At 43.9% G+C, this 24,188-nt stretch overlaps 1 protein-coding gene across 1 annotated transcript in view; it reads right to left on the reverse strand.

The window, feature by feature from the left end:
- The window catches only part of LOC137347076 (cornifelin homolog), a 42,311-nt gene extending 18,445 nt beyond the window's left edge, over nt 1–23,866 (reverse strand). Inside the window, exons 1-2 of the mRNA XM_068011118.1 lie at nt 23,784–23,866; nt 2,908–3,068 (exon numbers count right to left, since the gene is read on the reverse strand). Coding sequence (XP_067867219.1) covers nt 2,908–3,013 — 106 coding nt within the window. The 5' untranslated portion in view covers nt 3,014–3,068; nt 23,784–23,866. The remainder of the gene's footprint in view (nt 1–2,907; nt 3,069–23,783) is intronic.
- Between the last annotated feature and the right edge of the window lie 322 nt (nt 23,867–24,188).

The following is a 24,188-nucleotide window of genomic DNA, read 5'->3' on the forward strand; positions in this document are numbered from 1 at the left end:
CTAAAGACTGACCACCAGATGTTTCACATAGGTGGAGGTACAATCAATGCTGCACTGCCTCCAAGCTGTCCTGGGGCCCAGTTAGACAACGGGAGCAACACAGATTGACTACCATTGGTTTCTTCTCTCAACTAAGGAAAGGCTGACCAAAACAAGAGACAAATAAGTTTAATTTCTTTCTTTAAAAAAACAGAAATGCAACTATGCAGCTGTTGAGGACTTCCTCTTTATTGTTAGAACCGAAAACTTATTTACAGTTCATTTAGAACCAAGCACTCCCAGATTAGATATCACACACCACAGAATAAGTTACACAAGAAATGCCCCTCCTTTGCATCCTTTCTTCTTAATCTCATAGCATGCACCTGCCATCAGCTATTCAAAATTAACATTGTCATTTCCCAACCTAGCGCGCCTTTGTTATATTTCTAAGTGAGATTGCCAAATTTAATGTCATTTGAAACTGGATTGTAACTGCTTTCTATGGTGAAACTACACTCACTAGGAACTATATGGAGAGTGCCCCAAACGCAATATAATATAAACAAGGAAGCCAGACAACTCCCCAACACATACTTCAACCATTTAAAAAAATAGTATGAGCAAATGTTGCTGTTCATCAAAGTCGAGAAATGGGGAATGGAAAGCAACAACAATTTGCCTTTAACGCACTAAAACCTCTCAAGGCTATGTAAAGGACTGTTACTTAGACAAAAATTGACACTGAGCCACATAAGGAGATATTGGGACAGGTGGGCCATCATGTAGTTGCAGAAGTATGTTTTAAGAAGCATCTTAAAGGAGGAGGGAGAGGTGGAGAGGCAGAGAGGTTTAAAGAGAAAATCTCCATACCAAGCACTCTCAAGTCTGGTACAATACCATTTGATAGTGTTCCCTACGGGATATTGAGCTAGAATCTTCAACTGACATTTTCCATTCCAATAAAGAGAAGAGACTTTGATCCAACAGTTGGGGCTGGATTCAAACCTTGGTGTTCAAAGTAGACTATGCCACAAGTGGAGGTCCAGAACTTTGAGGGTTGAATTCCTGAGCGGATTCTCTCAATCATCCACGGTAACTATAGCAAAAGATCTGCAGAAATCCTGGGGAATTGGCAATCATGCAGCTTCTTTAGGGGAGACGATGATGTAGTGGTAATGTCCCTGAACTAGTAAGCCAGAGGCCCAGGCTAATGCCCTGGGGACACGAGTTCAAATCCCACCATGGCAGCTGGTGGAATTTAAATTCAATTAACTAATAAAAATCTGGAATTGAAAGCTAGTCTCAGTAATGGTGCCATGAAACTATCATCAATTGTCATAAAAACCCATCTGGTTCACTAATGCCCTTTAGGGAAGAAATCTTCTGTTCATACCTGGTCTGGCCTACATGTGACTCCAGACCCACAGGAATGTGGTTGACTCTTAACAGCCCTCTGAAATGGCCTAGCAAGCCACTCAGTTGTCAAAGGCAATTCGGGATGGGTAACAAATGCTGGCCTTGCCAGCGATGCCCACATCCCATGAAAGAATAAAAAAAATTCCAGGGTTTTCGACGATCGTCCTCCAAAGTTATGTCATATGATTGAAAGGACGCCTGCAGAAATTCAACACATTATGGACTGATTGGTTTATTGAGTGCCATTGACCAAAGAAAAGTGTAAAAATAACCCCGGACTCAGAGTCTGTATTCTATAACGTTTAGAATCAGGCGACAATTCAATAGATTCCATGTCTAGCCCCTAAAACATAAAATACTCTTCCCAACCCTATCCATCTCGCCACATCTCACTCCTTCTTTAAACTTATCTTTATGTCCAACTGTCCCAATGACAGGGAGACGGTGATGTAGTGGTAATATCAGTGAACTAGTAATCCAGAGGTCCAGGCTAATTCCCTGGAGGCATGGGTTCAAATCCCACCAGTGGTGACTGGTGGAATTTCAATTAATTAATAAAAATCTGGAATTGAAAGCTAGTCTCAGTAATGGTACCATGAAACAATCATCGATTGTCAAAAAAATCTATCTGGTTCACGAATGCCCTTTAGGGAAGGAAATCTGCCATTCTTACCTGGTCTGACCTACATGTGACTCCCAACCCACAGGCCGAATGGCCTCCTTCTGCACTGTAACGATTCTGTGACTCTTAACCACCCTCTGAAGTGGCCTCGCAAGCCACTCAGTTTTAACTAGGGATGGATAACAAATGCTGGCCTTGCCAGTAATGCCCATGTTCTATGAAAGAATAGAAAACACAACAATGTCTCATTCTTTGGCTCAGTGTCAATTTTTGTCTGAAGTGCCTGGGGTCATTTTATTAGGTTAAAGTCAGTATATAAATGCATTTGTTGTTGTTGTTATTCCATAGAGTCAAGTCCTTCTGACTCTGTTTATGCTGAGCTGAATTTGTGGTCAACTATGAATTACTAGAGTTTCCCTGGAAAGCCTCTTGGTCAGTAATGCGACTGTGGTGGCTCTAAAGGACTACAATGGTCTCTAAGGAGTTAAAAAAGGGGCTAGAAGGCTGAAGGCATGGCTGCACATTGTGAGGCAAAGGAATTCATTGATGCTCAAGAGGCCAGAGTTGGAGGAGTACAGAATTCTCAGAGGATTGTAGGACTAGAGGAGGTTACAGAGAAATGCCCTTCATAACTGGGTATGTCGTTAACTCAGCCATCAAAGCATATTCTAATCAAAACATATTTTGGCCCTTTTTTGAATAGACGTTTGGAGATAGATTGAACATAAAGTAGATCTCTGGGACTGCCAATCTTCTGTGGAAAGAACTCCCCTGAACCTTTTCTCTCTTCCTTGGTTATGTTAATGGAGAGGGTGACATTATAAAGGCAACTTGAACTCAACTTGCTACAATTACACAGTAAAGAATTCATTGATCAAGAGACTTACAGATGGGCATATCGTCAAAACAGCTGCATAATCCTGTGCTCCACCGCCCTGTACCTGCATTCAACACAACCCCAGGCTGCTGAATAATTACAGTCGTGGATGTCATGTTTGCGATTGGTGGCACCAATGTCTTTCGGAAGAAGATAATAGGTACAGGCAGGCTGCAAAATAATTCAAATTATTATGATGAACAAATAGTTAGATTTCCTGAATGCTGGAATGACATCTCATTTTGAAAACAAAAGAGAGGATGTAAGACATACCAAACGGTCTCCATCTGTACAGTAACCATTCTATGACTCTATGCAACTCCATACATGGATAAATTCACTACGGACCAGAATGTCCCAGTTTTGACCTATTAATCTGTGCTGTGTTAGGTGATCTCAGCTAGGACAGCAGGTGTGATGATAAACACCAGCATAGACCTGTGGGGCCGAATGGCCCATTTCTGTGCTGTAAATACGATGTAATTCCCCTGGGCTTGGCAGGGAAATAGTCAACCTGGTTTCCTGCTCCAGATTGCTGTTCCACTTGTCTCTGTTCGACATATTCACACTTGACTGTTGGGTGAGGATCGGATCAGGCTAGGTTGTAATACTCCACTTCTGAATGCATTAACAATTCTTACTGTTTGGGCTTACCAATGCAAAGCAATTGCTTGGGGAAGTTACCAGTTGGCATTGGGGGTTAGCTGTGGCTCAGTTGGTAGCACACATGCCACTGGGTCAGTAGGTTTCAGGGTCAAGTCCCACTCCAAGGACTGTGAGTACAAAATCTAGGTTGATGTCCTAGTGCAGTGCTTAGGATGTTAAACTGAGGTCTTATCTGCTTTCTGAGGAGTATGTAAAATGACCCATGGCATTATTTCAAGAAATAAAGGGGAGAAAATATTTCCCTGGCCAGCATTTATCCCTCAGCCAACATCACTAAACAGAGTATTTGACCATTATCAGAGTGCTGTTCATAGGATGTTGCTGTGCACAAATTGGCTGCCATATTTGCTAATTGTATTTAAATGTATGTAGGTGGTGGGCATTAACTGGGGATTCACTTATGCCCCGATATTAAAAAAAAGTATTGAAACTGTGGTTGTTGGGTGATTATACATTTATCTATTAGCACCATGGGCTTGGATTTGATGATGGAATGAACATTTTCCATCTGTCAAACCCAAGTGACCCAATTAAAGTGAGTTTAAACAGTTTACGCTAACTTCTGGTGAGTCCACTACACAAGACCTCAGCCAATCAGAATAAGCTGGACTGAAACACAGCCCCAGACTTTAAAGGCCAGAATGCCAACTCATAGCATCATCCAGTCCCCCTTAAAGGTTTTCAGCCACAGGGATCGCAATGTGCCATCACCCGGTGCCTGTTCGAGGTGATGCAGGATTCCTGCTGCCTGCTCACCCGCATGATAGCAGCGTACAGCCCAGCGTGAAATGCACTGCTGACTGACTGCATGCATGTGTGCCGAGCAAGAGTTCTGTGAAGGGAATGGCAGCAAGTATCCAATGGAAGTTGCTTCAACGAGCCTGTTCCTGAGGACCTGCCTGCAAAATGTTCAATGACCTCACACAGTTGGTCAAAGTAAGTGAATGCATCTTCAAATGCCATATCCTACCCACTGCACCACACCAACCTCACATGCTGCTCAATGGCACCACACCCCTATCACCCACCCGTCAGCAATCAGGACTCATGCCTAGAATTCAGATGCTCTACTTCACCCTCTCACACATACCACTGCTGCAAACCTCATACCCATATCTCGCAGCTTCCACATGCCTCCAGCTATTCATCTATGGCAGGCACACTCACACTCTTTCCTAACTATTGCAGGCCATGGTGACACTTCATAGGAGGCAGCATCAGAGAACTGGCAAGAGACTGGCACACCTGCATCTCCTGAGCCCCTTGGAGGAGATGGTGCTTTGAATTATTGGGCTGGAAGTGGCTGAGGCTGTTGCAAACTCCACAGCCAGGATGACACTATGTTCCTGCCTTCTGCACCTTCTCAAATCCCACTTTACCTTCGTCCTGCTATCTGGCATGTGGTACAAGCTGCAGATGGTGTGACCATGGAGGTCTTACTTTCCACCCAATGCCCCCTCCCTCCCCCATCTTCCCTCACCTCAAGCACTCTCCTTCTGCATCACTGCTTTCAGATTCCCAAGATTTGCTGCTTGGCCAGCTAGTGCAGCCTCACCCTGGAATGTGCGAGCAAGAGCACATAACTGATGAAGAGGTGCCATCACCTGATCTGACACTTGCAGCCACCAGTTCAGATAACGGAACTGCGTGTACTTTAGAAGGGAGTATGGAGGTGGAATCTACATGTGATGAGTCACTGGGCATGAGGAGGTGACAACCAGGGACAGGAGGAAAGGATAGTGTGTGTACCAGTTCCCCAAAGGGCAAGGTTACAGACGAGATCTGCTGCACAGGACTTAACTGAGGACTTTGATGGGGCTCATACAGGGAAAAGCTGATGGGCAGGCACACAGAGATGCTTGATGCATTGACAGGTCTGACACAGAGTCTGTTGTTGCTGTCAAAGAGCATGGCGGAGTTCAGTTCTAACTTGGCAAAGGGTTTTTTGCAGAGTTTGGAGCCCAAAGTGGTGGTCAACTCCATGAAAGCACTTGTGGACCCAGAAGTGATACAATATCTCACAATGGCAGAAGCCACCCACTGTCTGAGTGCTGCAGTGAAGCGCAAACTGATGTCATGAGAATCATGCTTGTTGCCATGCAAGCCCAGCTTGGTGCCATGAAGGCTCAGACTGCTGGTATCATGACTGTGGATATCAGTGCTGAAAGGGGCTTGCAGGCTCTCACAACTGTCCAGCAATCTGTACTTCAGCAGTTTACTTGGTTTGCTGAGGTTCTGCCCTGAGGGAGTGGCAGTGGCTCTGTGGTACACGAATCTGCTATTCTCTCTCAGGATGGCAGCATTCATCCTCCCACCACTGCTGCTGCATGTCAGACAGACAGCCAAACTGCAGCTGCCCATGCTGGGATGCTGCAGTCCGAAGCCGGGAACTCAAGGCCCAGAGCAGTTCGAGTTCGTCCTGCAAAGTCATCTGCAGTCTCCCTCAGTGAAATTCAGCAATCTTCCACCAGCTATGAGGAAGTGACGAAGATGATTGATGAAGGAAGGGCAGTGGATGTTATCTATATGGACTTTAGTAAAGCCTTTGACAAGGTCCCGCATGGCAGACTGGTGCAAAAGGTGAAGTCACACGGGATCAGAGGTGAGCTGGCAAGATGGATACAGAACTGGCTCGGTCATAGAAGACAGAGGGTATCAGTGGAAGGGTGTTTTTCTGAATGGAGGGATGTGACTAGTGGTGTTCCGCAGGGATCAGTGCTGGGACCTTTGCTCTTTGTAGTATATATAATTGATTTGGAGGAAAATGTAGCTGGTCTGATTAGTAAGTTTGCGGACGACACAAAGGTTGGTGGAGTTGCGGATAATGATGAGGATTGTCAGAGGATACAGCAGGATATAGATCGGTTGGAGACTTGGGTGGAGAAATGGCAGATAGAGTTTAATCCAGACAAATGTGAGGTAATGCATTTTGGAAGGTCTAATGCAGGTGGGAAGTATACAGTAAATGGCAGAACCCTTAGGAGTATTGACAGGCAGAGAGATCTGGGCGTACAGATCCACAGGTCACTGAAAGTGGCAACGCAGGTGGATAAGGTAGTCAAGAAGGCATATGGCATGCTTGCCTTCATCGGTCAGGGCACAGAGTATAAAAATTGGCAAGTCATGTTGCAGCTGTACAGAACCTTAGTTAGGCCACACTTAGCATATTGCGTGCAATTCTGGTCACCACACTACCAGAAGGACGTGGAGGCTTTGGAGAGGGTACAGAGGAGGTTTACCAGGATGTTGCCTGGTCTGGAGGGCATTAGCTATGAGGAGAGGTTGGAAAAACTCGGATTGTCTTCACTGGAATGACGGAGGTGGAGGGGCGACATGATAGAGGTTTACAAAGTTATGAGCGGCATGGACAGAGTGGATAGTCAGAAGCTTTTTCCCAGGGTGGAAGAGTCAGTTACTAGGGGACATAGGTTTAAGGTGCGAGGGGCAAAGTTTAGAGGGGATGTGCGAGGCAAGTTTTTTACACAGAGGGTGGTGAGTGCCTGGAACTTGCTGCCAGGGGAGGTGGTGGAAGCAGATACGATAGAGACATCTCGACAAATACATGAATAGGAAGGGAATAGAGGGATATGGGCCCCGGAAATGCAGAAGGTGTTAGTTTAGGCAGGCACCAAGATCGACGCAGGCTTGGAGGGCCGAATGGCCTGTTCCTGTGCTGTACTGTTCTTTGTTCTTTGAGATAGTGCATGTTTGAAATGTGTATCCTTGTGAATAAATTCTTATAAAAGCGTGTAACGATTCACTCCAGGTTCATCCTTCACCAACTGGCTTTCCGGAATAGAACATGGTAGCAGAGAATGGTTGCCTAAACATGAAGGTTGGAAACTAAAAAGAACCTTTCAGACAGAAAACTAACATTTTAGTGGTCATTCTCAGAGTCTTAACCATATGACCAATGGAAGAATGAAGTGGATATGTTGACGTGGGTTATATCCTACCAAAGAGAAAACAAGGGGCTGAATTTTTGGCGGTGAGCTTCAAAAACGGTGGGGCGCACGCATGAGGTTTATTCCGCAGAGCTACTGCTCCGGTGCCACTGCACAGGTGCCAGTGCCATTTTTAAAAGGTTTAGTGCCCTTACTGACAGTTTACAATTTTAAAGCAACAGTTAATATTAAAGTGTTAAAATAATTAGAGAAATCTTTCCTGCCGCTCTCCCACCCATCCGCCCTCCATTAGCAAAACTATCATTCCTGCCCTCTATGCCCCTGACAAAATACTTCCCTTGAGTTTCTGACCTTCCCCCTCCCACAAAGGTCATACACTTTTACCTTTATCTCTTCCCAGCACTCCCTCGACCCATCAGGTAAGGTTTATCCCTCTCCCCCGCCCCCCCTCCCCCACACTGAAATACTTATCTGCTTCTCCCTCCCCAACAGAGTCCCACATCGGATCTCTGGTCGGAGATTGGACAGTGTGGGAGTGCCGGCCATCGACGGTAATATGGGAGCGGGATGGCCTGCCCAACGAGATAAGTAATTATTCTTTCGTTTTGATAAATTAACATATTGTCATGTTGGTCCCGTCGCTGAGTGGCGGGGAGTGGGGGGGAGTCACCACCAGGACTCGCCGCCACCAGTAATATGGCGTTGGGCCTTCCCGGCGTCAAGGCCTGTGGTGGGTCTCTTCCGGAGCCATTTTCTGGGCTCGCCCTGCTACAACCCCCGACGTCAGGGGGTGAGTAAAATCCAGCACAAGGTGTTGTTGCTTACTACAAGAAGTAAAATCGGAAGTAAAGTATTTTGTGAGCTGATGCCCGCCAGTTGGATAGTGATGAAGGATTGGACCGATTAGATTTTTTAGATGAAATCTACATGAAAGATGATCTGTTCAATGCATACGCGACATGGTCAGAATTTGATAGATTTCAGAAAACAGCTGGTCATTCCATGGAAGAATATAAGATGGATTTTAACTGATTGTATAAATCTGATTGATGAAATTCAATTTGGGGACCCCTGGATTGGTCCTAATTTAAATTACTGGATTGTGCTAAAATGTCTCATATGGACAGGCTCTTGGTTCTAACTGGTGTTCAGTTCTCAGAGAGGAAGTCTTTGTTGTATCAGATATCTGCTGCCTTAAAAAAAAGTCCTGGGTAATCAATTCAATGGAAGGAAAAAGAACCCCAGCAGATTGAGGGTGAAAGCACCTTAAGCAGATCTGGCTATTACAGCAGAAATCCTGAGGAACAGAATATGATAGATCAGGAGCTGGATAGTGGTAATGCGAGTGATCAGGACACAGCTATCACACATAGGCCAATGGCCTAGAGTGGATTAGATTCTAGAGGATTCTAGTGGATGAAAGGATGTGACAATTATGGGACATGCAGAAAAGCTACTAGCAAGTTTAAATATTGGTTGAATGTTCAGGATGATGGCCAAGGAGTGAGACCCATGGATATTTTTTTATTTGTTTCATTGGATGTGGGCGTCGCTGGCCAGGTCAGCATTTATTGCTAATTGCCCCTGAGAAGGTGGTGGTGAGCTGCCTTCTTGAACCACTGCAGTCCATGTGGGTTAGGTACACCCACAGTGCTGTTAGGAAGGGAGTTCCAGGATTTTGAGTTCCAGGACAATGAAGGAACGGCAATATAGTTCCAAGTCAGGATGGTGTGTGATTCAGAGGGGAACTTGTAGGTGGTGGTGTTCCCATGCATCTGCTGCCCTTGTCCTTCTAGTTGGTAGAGGTCGTGGGTCTGGAAGGTGTTGCCTGAGTATCTTTGGCGCGTTGCTGCAGTGCATCTTGTAGATGGTACACAGTATTGCCACTGTGCATCAGTGGCGGAGGGAGTGAATGTTTGTGAAACGGGTGCCAATCAAGCGGGCTGCTTTGTCCTGGATAGTGTCGAGCTTCTTGAGTGTTGTTGGAGCTGCACCCATCCAGGCAAGTGGAGAGAATTCCATCACACTCCTGACTTGTGCCTTGTCGATGGTGGACAGGCTTTGGGGATTCAGGGGGTGAGCTACTTGCTGCAGGATTCCCAGCCTCTGACCTGCTCTTGTAGCCACAGTGTTTATTTGGCTGATCCAGTTCAGCTTCTGGTCAATGGTAACCTCTAGGATGTTGATAGTGGAGGAGTCAGCGATCGTAATGTCGTTGAATGTCAAGCGGAGATGGTTAGATTCTCTCTTGTTGGAGATGGTCATTGCCTGGCACTTGTGTGGTGTGAATGTTACTTGCCACTTATCAGCCCAAGCCTCAATATTGTCCATTTCTACACGGACTGCTTCAGTACCTGAGGAGTCGCAAATGGTGCTGAACATTGTGCAATCTTCAGCGAACATCCCCACTTCTGACCTTATGATTGAAGGAAGGTCATTGATGAAGCAGCTGGTTGGACCTAGGACACTACCCTGAAGAACTCCTGCACTGATTGACCTCCAACAACTACAACCATCTTCCTTTGCGCTAGGTACAACTCCAACCAGCGGACAGTTTTTCCCCGATTCCCATAGACTCCAGTTTTGCTAGGGCTCCTTGATGTCATACACGGTCAAATGCTGCCTTGATGTCAAGGGCAGTCACTCGCACTTCACTTCTTGAGTTCAGTTCTTTTGTCCCTGTTTGAACCAAGGCTGCAATGAGGTCAAGAGCTGAGTGCCCCTGGCGGAACCCAAACTGAACGTCATTGATCAGGTTATTGCTGAGCAAGTGCCACCTGATAGCACTGTCGATTACACCTTCCATCGCTTTACTGATGATTGAGAGTAGACTGAGGGGGGTGGTAATTGGCCGGGTTGGACTTGTCCTGCTTTTTGTGTACAGGACATACCTGGGCAATTTTCCACATTGCCGGGTCGATGCCAGTATTGCAACTCTACTGGGACAGCTTGGCTAGGGGCACGCCATGTTCTGGAGCACAGGTCTTTGGTACTATTGCCAGAATGTTGTCAGGGCCCATAGCCTTTGCAGGATCCAGTGCCTTCAGTCGTTTCTTGATATCACGTGGAGTGAATTGAATTGGCTGAAGACTGGCATCTGTAATGCTGGGAACTTCAGGAGGAGGCCAAGATGGATCATCAACTTGGCACTTCTGGCTGAGGATTGTTGCAAATGCAACAATGCCTTATCTTTTGCACTGATGTGCTGGGCTCCCGCATCATTGAGGATGGGGATATTTGTGGAGCCACCTCCTCCAGTTAGTTGTTTAATAGTCAACCACCATTCTCAACTGGATGTGGCAGGACTGCAGAACTTAGATCTGATCCATTGATAATGGGATCGCTTAGCTCTCTCTATCGCATTCTGCTCATGCAGTTTGGCAGGCAAGTAGTCCTGGATTGTAGATTCATCAGGTTGACACCTCATTTTGAGGTATGCCTGATGCTGCTTCTGGCATGCCCTCCTGCACTCTTCATTGAACTAAGGTTGGTCTCCTGGCTTGATAGTAATGATAGAGTGGGGGCTACGCCGGGCCATGAGGTCACAGATTGTGGTTGAGTACAATTCTGCTGCTGCTGCTGGTCCTCAGCACCTCATGGATGCCCAGTTTTGCATTGCTAGATCTGTTCAAAATCTATCCCATTTAGCACGGTGATAGTGCCACACAACACAATGGAGGATATCCTCAATGTGAAGACGCGACTTCGTCTCCACAAGGACTGTGCGGTGGTCACTCCTACCAATACTGTCATGGACGGCTGCACATGCGGCAGGCAGATTGGTGAGGATGAGGTCAAGTATGTTTTTCCCTCTTGTTGGTTCCCTCACCACCTGCCGCAGACCCAGTCTAGCAGCTATGTCCTTTAGGACTCGTCCAGCTCGGTCAATAGTGGTGCTACCGAGCTACTCTTGGTGATGGATATTGAAGCCCCCCACCCAGAGTACATTTTGTACCGTTGCCACCTTTAGTGCTTCTTCCAAGTGGTGTTCAACATGAAGGAGTACTGATTCATCAGCTGAGGGGGGGGTGGTAGGTGGTAATCAGCAGGAGGTTTCATTGCCCATGTTTGACCTGATGCCATGAGATTTCATGGGGTCCGAAATCAATGTTGAGGACTCCCAGGGCAACTCCCTCCCGACTGTATACCACTGAGCCACCACCTCTGCTGGGTCTGTCCTGCCGGTGGGACAGGACATACCCAGGGATGGTGATGATCATATCTGAGAAATTGTCTGACTGGTATGATTCGGTAAGTATGACTTTGTCAGGCTGTTGCTTGACGAGATTGTGGGACAGCTCTGCCAACTTTGGCACAAGCCCCCAGATGTTAGTAAGGAGGACATTACAGGGTCGACAGGGCTGGGTTTGCTGTTGTCGTTTCCGGTGCCTAGGTCGATGCTGGGTGGTCCGTCCGGTTTCATTCCTTATTGACTTTTTAGAGGTTAGGTACAACTGAGTGGCTTGCTAGGCCATTTCAGAGGGCATTTTAAGAGTCAAACACATTGCTGTGGATCTAGAGTCACATGCAGGCCAGACCAGGTAAGGATTGCAGATTTCCTTCGCTAAAGGACATTAGTGAACCAGATGGGTTTTTGCAACAATCGACAATGGTTTCATGGCCATCATTAGACTAGCTTTTTTTTAAAATTCCAGATTTCCAGAATGGGTTAAAAAACTGAAGAGTAAGAAGGAGCTATGCAAGTATTGATAGAGTACAGAAGTGACCTTTGCTTCAGCGTACTGGAGGAAGTGTCTCCAGTTGTACAAGAGGGAGATTTGGCGGTAGTAGTCCCAAGAAACATAAAGGTGCATGTCGAGGCTCTAGCTTAAATAGATTTCACAATAAAATAAAGGCTACAGAACAGTCTCACAACAGAACTATAAGTCTTCATGATTGTGAAATTTTGGTGTCTCTGGAGAAGGAGCATGCGGTGTCCGCCGGCACACTTGTTGCCTTCCGCGACCGGAGGGCACCGCAGAGGCTGGAGTGCACCATCGATGCGGACAATGCTGTTTTACTTTGAGTTTTTGTTTTATTGATCGGTTTTTAATAAAGTTTTTTTTTAATGTATGTAAAGGGGGCCTGAGGAATAAAGGCCCCCACGACATAAAATATATAAAAGAGGCCTGGGGTATAAAGGACACTTTAAAAAAAAAAGGGTTAGATATTATTTCCTTTATTTAAATTATTAAATTGTTTGTTTTTTCTTGCTGTGGTTTTGTACTGCCAGTCCAATGAGATTCAATTCCCAAATATGGAAGCATTACATATAACCGACTGCACTCATACCTTTGAGTCTGTAGTTTCAAGTTCCAGTCAAGCACACGATCTAAGCTGATACATCAGTATAGTGCAATTAGAGTGCTGCATTACTGGAGGTATCAGCCTTCAATGAGAAACTAAACTATTAGCTCTGCCTCTTCTGAAAGTTCAAGTGAATGTTAAGGCACTGTTTGACGCCAAGCAGGGAGTCCTCCCAGTCCTGATCAACATTCTTCCCGCAATCAACACCTCCAAAAATATAGATTAACCGTTCTGAAATTTCATTGTTGCTTGTGGGGAAAATTTGCTCTCACACCAACATAAGAGTGGTCTGTATATCAAAGTCAACACTTCAAAGGCAGGGTTCCATGCATAAATGGAGAAATGAAAGCAAAAATTGTGCTTTAATAGAAAGAAGAGTTCTGATGAAAGATTACAGACTGAAATGTTAATTCTGTTTCTCTCTCCACAGACACTGCCTGACCCATTAAGTATCTTCAGCATTGTCTATTTTTCTTTCAGATTTCCAGCATCCATAGTATTTTGCTTTTGTAGATATAGCAAGCGTTTTTGTAAATACAGAAGAAGTAAAAGGATATTCAAATAAAAGGTGGGATCATTCAGATAAAGACAACATCTTACACTGAGGTAACAGTGGAGATGGTTCATAAAGATTTTGTTTCTTTTTACAGAGCAAGGTGAAAATGCAGCAAGAAGTATCTGAGGAAGATGGGGAAGAGTCACCAATGGAGATGTGTATTCAAAAGGAAACTCTATTAAAAATTTTAACAGGAATATAAGAAAAATTGCCAGGCACAGTTGGCTTGTATCACCGAAGGTTAGGGAGGATTTGAAGGAGAATTTTCCAAATATCTAAAGACAAATTGACATTTTCAATAGACTAACCAGATCATGCTGGCACTTTTCCCCTCTCCATCATTCAATGTAGGGTCACTCCTCGCTCCCCCACTCCAAAGCACCATTAACACTTCTCCCCTCTTCCCTCCCAGTTTCTGCCTTCTTCCCTGTCCTCTTCTATTCTGTCCTTTATGCAGGAGGGGAAGGGGAGGAAATGAGAGTAAAGGAAGAGAATGGGAGAGGCAGGCAAAAGGACAGGAAAAGGAAAGAAGATATATTAGGAAAAATGTCTTTACTTCGTCTGATCAATAGTTGGAATAATCTGCCAGGTGAGGTGGTAGAAGTGGCAAAAACATTTGGGGCATTCAAAATAGACTTGGGTATTGTGTCATGCTCGGCCCCCAACTGCCAAGAATGAGGCACAACAATTTTGTCATGAACATTAATTTTAAACTGTTACTGGAGTGAAGAAAGGACTTGTTAAACAGATCAGCTGTGGCTGGAAAAGATATTTGCATGTTAACAGACAGTGATTGGAAGGACAAAGGACCATTCCCTGACACATTCAACCCACAATGGACTTTTGATCACCAGGTATTGTGTGCAAGAGGAGCAATCCAGAGACTGCTAAGGTGCTACAATCCATGACATAGTCAGAACAGTTAGTTACATGACTAACCTGCTTGGCAACCTGGGGTTTTCTGAATTGTACAAACAGTTTGAACTGGGAGTGTCTGTTTGCTCCTGAACTGAAAAGATCTCTCCTGTCTGCTCCCATCTCTTTCTCACAAGCCTCTGAATCTACTGAAGACACATGAACCCCAAGAGAGAAAAGTCTCCTATAGCAAACAAGGTTTAAGAGGAATACTGGGCCCCAACAAAAAGCAAGATCTACCTACAAGCAAGGACTCTACACTGAGCTCAAAGAACCATAACAAAAACTCTTCAGATATTGCCTCAAACTTTTCCACTTTATTTTTCTTCTGCTCTTTTCTGTCTCCATTTGCATGTACGTATCGCGTATGCATGCTAGCTTGGGCGCGCCATGTATCTGTAGGCGTTAACTGATTAGAGTTTAAGCTTAAGTTTAATAAATTTCAACTTTTCTTCTTTAAACCTAAGAAAGCCTGTTTGTGCTGGTTTCTTTGCCTTATAATTGGAAAGCTGTGAACAAGGATTCACCAAGGGGGAGCTAAAAACACAATGTGTTTAAAATTAAACCCTGTTACAATAAGACCAGGTGAAGGCTGAGGGACCCCTAGACACCTTTCTCAACTGGTCATAACAATTGTAATAGGAGCATTAGTGCACTGGATGATGGAGAAGCTTCAGAAAGACAGCTGTGGTACTAGAGTAGAGTTTATAGCAGAGTTAGGGTCTTAGTGAGGCAAGCTTCAGTAGGAGAGTTGCAGAACAAACTTCAATGGGTCAAATGCCCTTTTCTCATTCTTGACTTTTATCACATTCTTACACTGTACTAATAGGAGCATGGAAGAGAAAATAAGAAGGACCCTTACAACATCAACAAGGCAACAGCTGGTCCTTCCCTCTGAAGTGTGAGGTTGACTGTCACCATACCATCATGAGCATGAAAATAATAAAACAAATATGTACAGAAACCAAGGTGCAATCTTATAGCAGAAATGCTAAAAACTGTGAATGGATCACACTCATCTAGAAACAAAACACAGGGCACCTGGGTATTAGACACTGGGCCTGCAATAAAAGGAACACTGAGATGCTCATTTGATAGAAGCAGCTACAGCATGAGATAAATTGTACCAACTGTGGTAAGAGTCAAATGCAAGTAGCAAGCAAGGCAGAAGAGAGGGTGAATTTTTAATCTAACTTAATTGTACATCAAGCTCTCCTGCCCACAGACCCCACTACCTGTTTCCAGAAAGTTCAGGGAGGTTTGGAAACAAAGCGGATATAAATGAAACAACAACTTGTCCCCTCCTAAATCACCACTCCTGAATAAAACAACATAGCATTAGGAGCCCAGGCAAGGGAAAGAGAAAGAAACTCTCTCACCATAGTAAGAGGATGAAACTAATATAAATAAAGCAAATGAAGGTGATAACAGCCCACGGGATATTAGCAACTCTCACAGTGTTCTGAGGTAATTGCAATGTGAACAAAATTCAGACAGAGTTTACATTATCTTTTACCACACATTCTCACCACAGCAATGCAAAACAGAACGTACACATAGATCCTAAGGATTAAAATGCATTTTCAAGTTGGCAGGCAGTAAATTGTGGAGTGCTACAAGGATCAGTGCTAGGGCCTTAGCTATTTTATATATATATATATATATATATTATATATATATATAATAATCTATATTAATGACTTAGAAGAAGACAGAGAGTAATGTATCTAAGTTTGCTGATGATACAAAGGTAGGTGGAAAGGTAAGTTGTGGGACGACACAGAAAGGCTGCAAAGGGATATAGACAGGTTAAGTGAGTAGGAAACAAGATGGCAGATGGAGTATAATGTGGCAAAGTGTGAACTTTGGTCATAAGAATAGAAAAGCCGAATATTTTTTAAAAAGATGAGAAGCTTGTAAGTGTCAATGTTCAAAAATACTTGGGTGTCCTTGTACAAGGAATGCAGTAAGTTAACATACAGGTGCAGCAAGCAATTAGGAAGGCAAATGGCATGTTGGCCTTTATTGCAGGGGGATTGGAGTACAGGAATAAGGAAGTATTGCTACAGTTGTACAGGGTTTTGGTGAGACCACATCTGGAATACTGTGTGCAGTTTTGGTCTCCACATTTAAGAAAGGATATACTTGCATTGGAGGCAGTGCAGCGAAGGTTCACTAGATTGGTCCCTGGGATGAGGGGGTTGTCCTATGATGAGAGACTGTATTCCTTGGAGTTTAGAAGAATGAGAATTGAAACATATAAGATTCTGAAGGGGCTGGATAGGGTGGACACTGAGAGATTGTTTCCGCTATTTGGGGAATCTATAACACTGGGGCACAGTCTCAGGATAAGGGGCTGATCATTTAGGACTGAGATAAGGAGAAATTACTTCACTCAAAGGGTTATGAATTTTTGGAATTCTCTACCCCAGAGGGTTGTGGATGCTCCATTGTTGAATACATTTAAGGCTGGGATAGATAGATTTTGGTCTTAGGCAATCAAGGGCAAGTGGATGGGAAAGTGGAGTTGAATCCTAAGATCCATGATCATTTTGAGTGGTAGAGCAGGCTCAATGGGCCATATGGTCTACTCCTCTTATTTTTTGTGTTCTTGTGTATGTAGCACATCGTCAAGCTTGTAAACAAAAGAGAAGTCAAAATATATTGGAAATTTGTAAAATGGCGATTTAACAGTTTTAAATGTCTGTATATTGTAAGGGAAAGGAAAGACTGAGGGAGGAAAGGGATAAATCAGTTAGAGTAGGAAACAGTGAGGCGAGTCTTGATAGTGAAATGTGTCTTGAATGGGGTATGCAGAGAGGAGGAACAGCACATAGAATGACTCATTTGCAAGCTTAGGGGCAACACAAGATGAAAGTCAGGAAAACCGTAATAGTATTGATAAAATTGAGAAAGATGGGAGGGGTTGTGATGAAGGAAGACGAAAAGATGACTTGAATTTTTATAACGCTTTTCACAACCTCAGAACATCCCAAAGCGCTTTCCAGCTAATGAAGTACTTTGAAATATAGTCACCGTTGTGATGTAGGAAACACAACAGCCAATTTGCACACAGCAATTCCCATAAACATCTGGTGGTGACCAGATCATCTGTATTTGTAATATTGATTCAGAGATAAATATTGGCCAGGACACTAGGTATAACTTCCCTGCCCCTCTTCAAAATGATACAGGGGATCTTTTACATCCATCTTAGAGAACAGACAAGGCCTCATTTTAACACCTTATCTGAAAGACAACATTCAATAATGTAGCACCCCGCCAGTCTTGTAATAGGATATCTAACTATATCTTTGCCCTCAAGCTTCTGAAGTGAGACTTGAACCCACAGCCTTCTGACTCAGAGACGTGAGAGTACTAACCACTAAGCCAAGCCACAGTTGACACATGTAGCAACAAGAAGAAGCTAGAACTGAGAGCCAGACCATTAATTTGGTGAGAAGCTTTTTCTTGTATCCCATGTAGGATTACAAGAAAGTTACAGGTAGAGGCTCCCCCAGATACTGAAGCAGTGGTCAAGTCTTAGAATTGAGTCATAGAGGAGGAAAAAAGTATTAAAAAGGAAACCAAGCCTGTTGGAGGCAATTTTAGAAACTGGGGGAGATAAGGGAACTCCATTTGACCCAAAGGACAGCAAAGCCAAAAATATTAATAGGTAAAGATGGACTGGGGTGGAGCCATCAAAGTAAGAGATGGTTAGACTTTTGAGGGACACATCTCATGAACTGTTTAAAATAGCTAACAATTGTAAGATTATTGAGATTAAGACTCCTTTTGTAGTATAGTGAGGTAGGAAAATGTCGAAATAGATGTCAAGGTAGAAGGTTCATGGGAAATGATGTCAGGCTTTAAAACAATTGCAGCAGCTAAAAAGCTAAGTCCTTGAAAAAACTTCTAATTGCTTCTGTAAACTAAAAGAGAAGATGTGCTGGAGACTCTCTGAGATGAGAGACCATGGGATGTAGCAGCTTGAGATAAGAGGAAGTAGAACAATGGTGAATATGGAGGACCTTAGATGATCATGTTCAGGATAATACAGTTAATGTGGAATGTACAGAATGTTTTGAGAAAAGCATGCACAGGGCATGACCACCAGGGGGATGAGCATGATTAGCCACTGGAAGGAGTTAATTGGATAAGAGGCAGAATAAAAGAGATCTTCTCGATCGAGCCCGCATGGCAGAAAAGAACCAGAGGCCAGAAGGAAAGAGAAAGAAGCCTGAAGACTGAAGACCAAAACAGCAAGAGGAGACGTGCGCTCTTCCATCCAGACTTAATACGGGTTGTATAGCTTGCGTTAAACTGTAAATCAGTGCCCGGATTTATTGCCATAGCTTGCAAAAAATGTAATAAACTTGTTCTGACTTTGTCTCAATAAAGTAGTTTCACACCTGGACTTTGTTGCCAAGTGCGTTCCCGCACCAGTAAGATGGCAAACCTTACAAAATTACATCTGGTGACCAGGGTAGGATATGGCTAAGTTGTGAAAAATTTTTGAGAGAAAGGAAGAGTCTTGAGATTATTGAGTCCAGCAAACACACTCGGGAAGGGAACCTTATGGGAGTGTGAGGACCTTAACAGACCCAACAGTGACTATAGGCACTTACGCAAAAATGGGTACAGTTCTGTCATCCAAAGATGTTTTAGGGGTCTTTGAGCGGAAGCTAGATAAACCTCCTGACAATGAAATATGGGAACTGATGGCTGGATGCCTGAGTACAGGCAATCAAAAGCCATGTAAGGAAGTCATAAAGTTTATTCAAGATAGCCTAGGGCAGAAGAAGTTGAAGATTAAGAAGGTGCGGAACATGCTGGTTTACAGCACTCACCAATGTGCTCAGAGATGATGAGATTATTAACCAATGGATCCAAGAGTCTGTTAACCAAAAAGATCAGGAGATAGAGTGACTGAACCAGCGGGTTTGAGATTTGGAACTGTGTAACCAGTGTACAATCGCATTGTTGCAGCAGCAGCAAGTCTCTAACCATGTCTCAAAAACAGTTGCAATTGATGCTCAGGAAACCGAAAAACAGTTAACATATCAAAAGGAGGAGAATGAATGTTTAAAAAGAGAATTGGTCGATGTTAGGGGGGCACTCAGAGCAAATCTCAGTGGGAGGCAGATCACTCACGGTGCTGCCTGAAAATTTACGAACTACAGGGAAAATTGGGAAGGCAACAGACAATTGTGTCTGTAGTAACTGTGGGAGGCAACATCCTGGCCTCTTGTGAAGACAGTGGAGAAGTAGATTGGGAAGAGTTGGAGTGGGAAAGTGAGGTATGAGACTGAGGAAAAGGGGACAATTGACTTTCAGAAGTTGCAGTTCGTAACAGTAACTTTGGTTGTGCAGCGGGAAGGCGATGGCTGCAATAGGGGAACATCCTTAATGGAGTCAAGGCCTCTGACTCATTCGACGTAGAGTGCTTGGCTCAAGAACTAGGGCCCGTATGGGACAGGGATAACCCAAATCACTGTGATAGCAGTGGGCTATTTTTAGATTAATCCACCCCAAAGAGGGAGGTGGTCCTTAAAAGAACCCATTTTAGTGCCTTGGCGACCAACATTAAGACCAATTTTGATGCAGACATTTGGGATGAAGAGGCAACTGCTGGGATGTTATTCAAGTTCCCCTTGATCACTCAAATATTTGGAATCTGAACCTAATGGCAAAGTGTGGTCAGACCCTACAGGAGAAGGATGAGATCCCAAAGGCATTCGGTAATCGATTGTACGACCTGTACGAGTAATCCCAGCATGAGGCTCCCAGCAGAAGTGGGAGGGATCATGTACAATTTAAAAACTATGTTTCTAGCCCTGCTGAAACCACTAGTAAAGAAGGCTATGGGTATAACCCACCTACCCTGAGCAACAGTAGGCTGAGCACATTGAGACTGTCCAATGCATATATAAAGCAATAAGGGAGCAGACACCCCAATGGCTGCACCTCTAATGAAAGCCATAGCTACAGTGGAAGGAACAAAAAGTATCATGGGAGGGGAAAAGAAGGACCCTGTTACAATTGCAGTAAAAGGGACACATGGCTAGGGACTGTCCCTCACCCTCGAAGGGACTTCTGCTACACTATTGCTCCCGACACAACCCAAAACCATCCAGGGTTGACAAAAGTTGGACCAAATGCCATGGGGCAGGATAGAGGAAGGCAGCCAGTTTGTGGTGCCTCTCAGGCAACTCAATCTGCAGCATCCTCAAATTCTCTTATGCCCCACGCCCCCACCTCCAGAGAACCTCCCTACCCAATGAGTAAGGTTGTCCCCATCCGAACTGTGGGTAGTTGGGTTAGGATATGATGGTAAAACTTCATTTCCAATGAAAGGTCACAGACCTGAAACCTGTTAACTCTGCTTCTCTTGCCACAGATGCTGCTTGGCCTGCTCAGTATTTGAACCACTTCCTGATTTTATTTCCAACATGATAGTCACGGGTGACTTGTGATCACTGTGATCATTTTAACAGGGGCCTGACAACAGATTATGCTAATATTCACAGGATTGGCTGTCACTATTATAGACACCTCATGCCCCCAAAGCCACGCTGTGGAAGGAAGGGATATTATGCTGCTCATGAGCTTTGATATATGGGAGAGAGCAGATGGGAGGCTTAATCTGGGAGCTCTCTTTTCATGACCACTCCATATGGGAGGGAAATTTTGGGAGCTGACGTACTGAATCAGTACAGGGCAAAAATTGACTATAATTACAATTGCTTATGGTTGACTTCCTCAGCCAATGGAAATGGGGGTGCTGTCGAGATCTCAGACGCTCGGTCAGTCTTCACAATTAAAAAGATGTTGGGCTATGATCCTCTGACTATTGAGGACACCGGGATAGTGGGATTAATCTAGAAACATCTCCTAGTGTTTGCCACTGGTAAGCATGATTGCAGTCGAATGGCAGGGGAGGAATCCATAAATGGGACCCCACACCGATTGGCCAAACAATATCCCATTCCTAGGGAAAGCTCCCCCTATGTTAGAAACACCATTCAATCGCTCCTTCAGGAAGGTGTCGTTAGGCTGGGCACTTTCACAATCAGTTCACCTATTTGGCCTGCAAAGAAACCGGGTGGCACTTTGAGGTTAACCATCGACTACCGCATGCTTAACAAGGAGAGCGCTTCATTTTCTAAGGTGTCCATCCGCATGGCAGAGGCCCCCTCACTGCTTCAGGACAGTCCCCAACCATGTATCCTGTAAGTTCCCAGTGGCAGTGGGAAGAGGCCCTGAAGTGGCTGATAATAGGGACCGATAATGCCGGTGTTGGGTTCCATGGCACCTGCTGCCACTCTGATTCTCGGACCCCTCACCACGTGACTCACCATCGGGAGATGAGTAAGATCCGGCCCACTGTTTCAGCCTGTTCCTGCCCCACTGGACTGATTTCTTCCTAACTCAGCTCTATTTTTACTCCCCTTAATACGGATAGTATAGTCACATTAAACTGTAAATCAGTGACCGGGTTTATTGCCATAGATTGCGCAAACTCTTATAAATTAGTTCTGACTTTGTCTCAATAAAGTAGTTTCACACATGAACTTTGTTGCCACATGTGTTGCTGCATCAGTAAGGGGGACAAACCTTACATAATTACATTATGCAGTTAAAAAAATGAGTCTTAGCAGATGTGGTGCTCAGCATATCCAAACAGTGCACAACAACCAAACAAAGAATGATGAAGTGCACAGCCAAAAGAGCAGAACACAAGGTGGAGGAAGACATAATCAAACTGGCAGAACAGCCTCGGTGGACTGAATGATCAACTCCTGTTCCTATGTTCCAATGAACAGCACTCTGGTCAGACTGCACCATGAGTATTGTATCTAATTCTGGTTATGGAAGTAAACACAATGAATAAATTCCAGCCCTGGATGCAGTGCAGTAAACAGCAACAAGGCAGACCTCCAGTGTTAAAGAAAAGACTGGAGAAACTTGGGTTTTTCAGCCATTGAAAAGGATGTGTTTGAGAGATGATCTTATAGAGCTTTGCAAAAGAGTAAACAGTATGAAAAAGGTTGATCCACCAAATTACTTTAAACTAAATCTTGCAAATAGGGCAAACAGAAACTGGTTCAGACAAATAAAAGACATAAGAAGGGCTGATATCAGGGAACTCTCCACCTCACTAATGGTAGTCAACATGTGGAATGGACTTCCAGATAGACGAGTGGCGACGCAAATCCTGGAATCATTTAAAAACTGAACAGATGATACAATGAGTGGACTTTAGGTCCTTCCTGAATGGTTGAGCTAAGAATGGACTACGTCATCCATAATTATTTAATGATCTTGCGAAAATACAGCAGCATAATCAGTCATCGACAGACTCTGACCTCCTGCTCTGAATTCTATTCTTTAACTATATCAATTGCAATGAATATCTCGTGATTCAACAAGGTAACAAATTACAGCAAGTACAATGTCTCCCATTTCTTTATAAACTGACAACATTTTAACTAAACACAAAACAGGAATTAATTGGATTTCAAATGAGAAAGTGAACATTATGTAAAATTTTACAGCACAGAAACAGCTCAGTTAGCCCAAATGGTCAATGCTGGTGTTCATGCTCCACATAAAGATCCTCCTGTCCTACTTCATCTAACCCTATAAGCATATCCTTCTATTCTTTTCTCCTGCATGCACCTATCCAGCTTCCTCTTCACTACTCCACGTGGTAGCAGGTTCTTCATTCTAACCAATCTGCATAAAAACGTTTCTCCTGAGTTCCTTAATGGATTTGTTACTGACTCTTTTGTATTTATGACACCTAGTTCTGAATTTTTCACAAGCGGAAAGATCTCTATGTTTACCCTATCAAAACCTCTCATAATTGTAAAGATCTCTATTAGGTCACCCCTCAGCCTTATCTTTTCTGCAGAAAAAGAGACCCAACATTATGGCTGAGAGATTGGGTTTCCCACACAATGAGTTCCACACATGAAGGGTGGTGTGATAAAGACTCAACTGCGGGCTGCACCTCTCTGAGCAAAGCAACATAAACCAACAAGGGGGGAGGGGGGGAAATGAAACAATAGTTTAAATTTTTAAGGGCAATGCTGCATTGGTGCTGAGTTAATTGATATCAGCTGGGACAGCATTTGGGACATTAGTTCAGAGAATTGGCTACAGTACCCTCGAACTAGGAGGGGAAGAGTCAGCCATAATCCCTGCTGCATATCACTAGTCCAGTGATCCCAGCTGGGAAGTTTACTAGTGAGTATAAGGGCAAAGTCCTTACACCTCCTCACACATGATGAATTTCCATCCCACTAGAAGGCTTGGAACTTTATTCCAACATAAGCAACATCCTTAGGACAGCAGGAAGGTGTTATAAATTAAACAGCAACATTGAATATTAGTGGTTTGAGAGCCGACAGACCATGTGCAATGTGAATAAAGTCACAAGTTATTAAACTGCAACAGAAGGTTAATCTAAATGAATAAATAATATCAGAGAGAAGAGTTGCGTGCTTTTTCTCAGTAGATGAAACAACTTACCTTCTGCAGCAAGAGTTCTTTCTGTTTGTAAAAACTGCAATCAAACCTTTTTAAGCAGGAAATGTGGAAGTGAGCACAGGAAGTAATGTAAAATCACATTATAAACAGTAATTCATCTGTCACAGCTGAGCTAGTAAATTAATAAGAACAATCGGATTTACTGATGAATAATGAGTGTAACAAAATTGTTGCTAATTATGAACTCAGTCACAGCTTTTAAAACACATCTAAATTAAATGATTTTTTTTAAAAATCACAGCAAAAACAAAATAATGGATAAAAAAACTATACAAACACATTGAAATGCTGCTGTGACAATCATAAATAGGATAAGGTCCCCTCTCTAATGAGGGGCTGAATTTTATTATCCCGCCGCCGCTCCCAGCAGTGGGCATGCAAAACGGT

This window comes from Heterodontus francisci, chromosome 31 (assembly GCF_036365525.1).
Source record: "Heterodontus francisci isolate sHetFra1 chromosome 31, sHetFra1.hap1, whole genome shotgun sequence".
In the NCBI taxonomy this organism is placed as follows: domain Eukaryota; kingdom Metazoa; phylum Chordata; class Chondrichthyes; order Heterodontiformes; family Heterodontidae; genus Heterodontus; species Heterodontus francisci.